This window comes from Acanthisitta chloris, unplaced genomic scaffold (assembly GCF_000695815.1).
Source record: "Acanthisitta chloris isolate BGI_N310 unplaced genomic scaffold, ASM69581v1 scaffold23646, whole genome shotgun sequence".
NCBI classification, from domain to species: domain Eukaryota; kingdom Metazoa; phylum Chordata; class Aves; order Passeriformes; family Acanthisittidae; genus Acanthisitta; species Acanthisitta chloris.
Genome location: NW_008676803.1, coordinates 1 through 3455, shown reverse-complemented (window position 1 = coordinate 3455; position 3455 = coordinate 1). Strand labels below are relative to the sequence as shown.

General features: G+C 36.2%; 1 protein-coding gene across 1 annotated transcript in view; it reads left to right on the top strand.

Annotated features, from left to right (window-relative positions):
* Nucleotides 1-1852, top strand: part of UBQLN1 (ubiquilin 1) — a gene marked incomplete at its 5' end in the record, with an annotated part of 10478 nt that extends 8626 nt beyond the window's left edge. The window contains one exon of the mRNA XM_009076279.1: nucleotides 1266-1852. Within this exon, the coding sequence (XP_009074527.1) occupies nucleotides 1266-1421 (156 nt within the window). The remainder of the gene's footprint in view (nucleotides 1-1265) is intronic.
* Nucleotides 1853-3455: the final 1603 nt, after the last annotated feature.

The following is a 3455-nucleotide window of genomic DNA, read 5'->3' as shown; positions in this document are numbered from 1 at the left end:
TTTGCCAACATCCTGCAGGTTCAGACCGCAGTGCATTTTGTCATGATGCTGAGTGGGATTAGTGGTTTCCAGAGAGCTCCAGAAGTCAAGAAAGGGAAACACCTTTGCCAGTATTTGTAGGGTGGCGAGCAAGCTGGGCAGCATGCTGTTAACTCTCAGGAGTGCTGTGTGGAGCAGCACTCTTACACTGTGGTACATTCCCACTGTAGTGGCAGACTGCTGCTGGAAAGGGCCATCCTGTGTTTTCCTCCTCTGTTGCCACAGGGTGAGTTAGTTCAGCTGTGCTGATCTGACAGATTTTTTTCTCTTGTTATCTACCATGAGAAAGCATAGGTGGGTGTTACTGCGGCAAATCTGATTCTCATATATTTTCTTTTATGCGGTCAGATCTTATCCTGCCAAGTCAACATGCTGCTTAGTTTTGTCTGAGAGAAGCAGGTGGGGAACAGTTCTTAAATTTCAGGTTATGTTTTTGTTGTATTGGTTTGGAACCGTATGCAGATTTTAAATGCAGGTGGTCATTTATTAATATATGAATTAGAACAAAAGGAAAATTAGGAGTAGCTGTGCAAGTTTTGTGTACCAATCTAAATTTACGTATTGATTTAAAAAAATGCTTTCCTGCATATTAGTTCCCTGTAATTGTCCTGAATTAAAAAATGCCTCTGAAGGCCGTACTGTTGAATTCATGTAGAATTTTTCCATGAGCATAGGTAAGCAGGAGCTTTATATAAAGCACAGCTGTCAGTTTGCCTTTGACTGAAGCTTTCTAACAATGAGAATTTTGGTGATTCTGGTCAACAAATATATGGAGTGTTAGAAAAAAAAGGTGATTTTTGTGTCAAGAAGAAATACAGCCTGTGATGTTCAATATTGTTCACAGCAACATCACAATCCTTGCTGTTCCACATTACTAGGTTGGGCTGGACTCTTGTCTTTTAAAAAGATACCTATATGCATCTCTTTAATAAACTGTTCACTGGACATAAGTTTACCCAATTTAACTTTAATCCTCTTTTATCAAATAATCAGCTTTTCCTGCAGTTCGGGAATGTTATATAAGCGTAGATACTCTTAAAATTTTAAAGTGCTGACTTTTTAAAAAAACTTCAATTGTTCACTGAATTTCTCAGAGTGTATTTTTAGGAACTTGAAAAAGGTGGTCAGAATTAATAAAGACAGAGTGGTGCTGAACTAACCATGTTTAAATCCTGTATTTTGCTAAATGTGTATTATGCTTTTATAGCTTGAAATTTTGTTTTTAGCAGTTGCAAAATCCAGAAGTTCGATTTCAGCAACAACTGGAACAACTGAGTGCAATGGGCTTTCTGAACCGTGAAGCAAATTTACAAGCACTAATAGCAACAGGGGGAGACATCAATGCAGCTATTGAAAGGCTGCTTGGCTCTCAGCCTTCATAGCAGTGTTTCTTTGAACTTGAAAAAATGTAATTTATTTTTGATAACAGCTCTTAAATCTTTCAGATTGCTTTATCTCATTATGACTCTTGGGTTTGTCTTATTATAACTAAAACCAGTCTGATGCATTTGAAGGTGGAGTGCAGTAGTTTTCTTCAAACAGTGGGAATCAATGCATTTTCACTTTCTTGAATGCATCAGTTCTTCCGCATTATTTGTGATTTTTTTCAAACAGTATCAGCTTTCACTGAAATTGTTTGTTGGTTGAACAAGTTTTGTCTGACCTACAAATGGCCAATTTACAACTTAACCAGTAGCCTTCAGTAGTAATTTATGTAGATTACAAATTAAAAAGGAAACAAATTATTTGAAGCTGTGGGTACCAATCCTGCTTATTGTGATTTTGGCATGTTTTCTCTCTTGACTAGCAAGATGCTGAAAGATTTATACCACTTGAGTAATCTACCATCTTTTGCTTTAATTTGTATAAAGTATAAACACAATATATACAATGGGGAGAGCATATTTCTAGAGACTTACACTTTACAATAGAATGAGACTGTAAGTAATGTTAAAAAACCAAAAAAACCCAAATCAAACACAAAAATAACAAAACAACAAACACACACACAAAAATACCCTCAAGACCGAAAAAAGAAAAACAAACGCAGGAGAAAACGTCATAAGACTTGGATTTGATATAGAATCTTCCAGGATCTTTTGCAACCATCTCAAAAAAAATGTTTAAGCAAGTTCAGTTAAAATATATAGAATCCTTGTTCTGATTATCTCTTTACATTTAACTGTACAGAAACTTGCATTATTACATTGTCTCAGTATTCACAGAGATTAACTGTAAATTATTTTTGTCATTGTGCAGAGTATAGGGGCATGTCCTTTTGCTCTGGAATTGCTTCTAAGGCTTTTTGGCTTGTTCCATTGAGATTCTAATATGTATCCCAATTTGTAATTGGAGACATTACTTTCATTCATGGTCATGTGATACTCTAATTACTTCTAACCACCAAGTAAATAAATACTGTATATCTTTTGAGTTTCTATTGGCAGTCACTTCTCCTGTGCACAGGTAATAAATAAATTTTAAAATCTATAAGCGTCTTGTCTTGATCATTATCTAGCATTCAAAATGACTGACCAGCTTTAGAGCATTTGAGTGCAAGCTCTGGGAATTTTCACCAGCTCTGAGCTAAGATTAGTAAACAACTCTCGGAGTGTGAGGTGGTGGGAAGAGAGTAAGAGGCACATGATGCTGAGGACCTCTAGCTTAGATGAAGTGGGGATAGCAGAATAAAATAAGAAATTAATAGCATCTGCTTTTTATGATCTTTTGTGTCAGTGTAGTTGTGAACATGCAGACTGAATTCCTGTATTGCTTTTAAACACTGCTTTTGAGCACTCTTTTGACAGTACAATTTCAGTTTAAACAAATGGTTTAAAATTTTAACTTTAACTCAAAGTTGTTGATCAGTTTGATGAAGCAAAATTATAATGCAATATTGTGGACGAAGCTGAGCACATTTCAGCATTTAGTGAAATTTGAAAAATGTCTGGCAAAGCCATGTATGCAGTTTGGCATTAGGTGCACTATATCATCACAGAAGAGAAGTTATACTCACTGTCCAATAATCCTGTCTCTTACTTTGCCATTAAGTAGATTGATCAAATACTGCTGTTGCATGGTACTGGGAAAGGTTCAAGAAAGTCTCATGGCTGGCAGCCTCTGCCTTTAGATCAAAGACTTACAGATAACAGCAGCACAGAGTGTTAAACTGAATTTCACAGATTTTATTTTAGTCTAATTTAACATAGTCAAAACATTTGAAGATAGCTACAGTTTGGATTAAAAATTGTTATTACTCCTTTATCCTAGCCAGGGATCAGATCCATCCACCTACCTTCACAGTGACTTCTGTTAGAAGGGGAACTTTCATTACCCTAAGTGCAAGGCTGTGCTAGAACTGTAGAATACTTTGGGTAGGAAGGGACCTTAATGATTGTCTCGGTTTGAGAGACAGG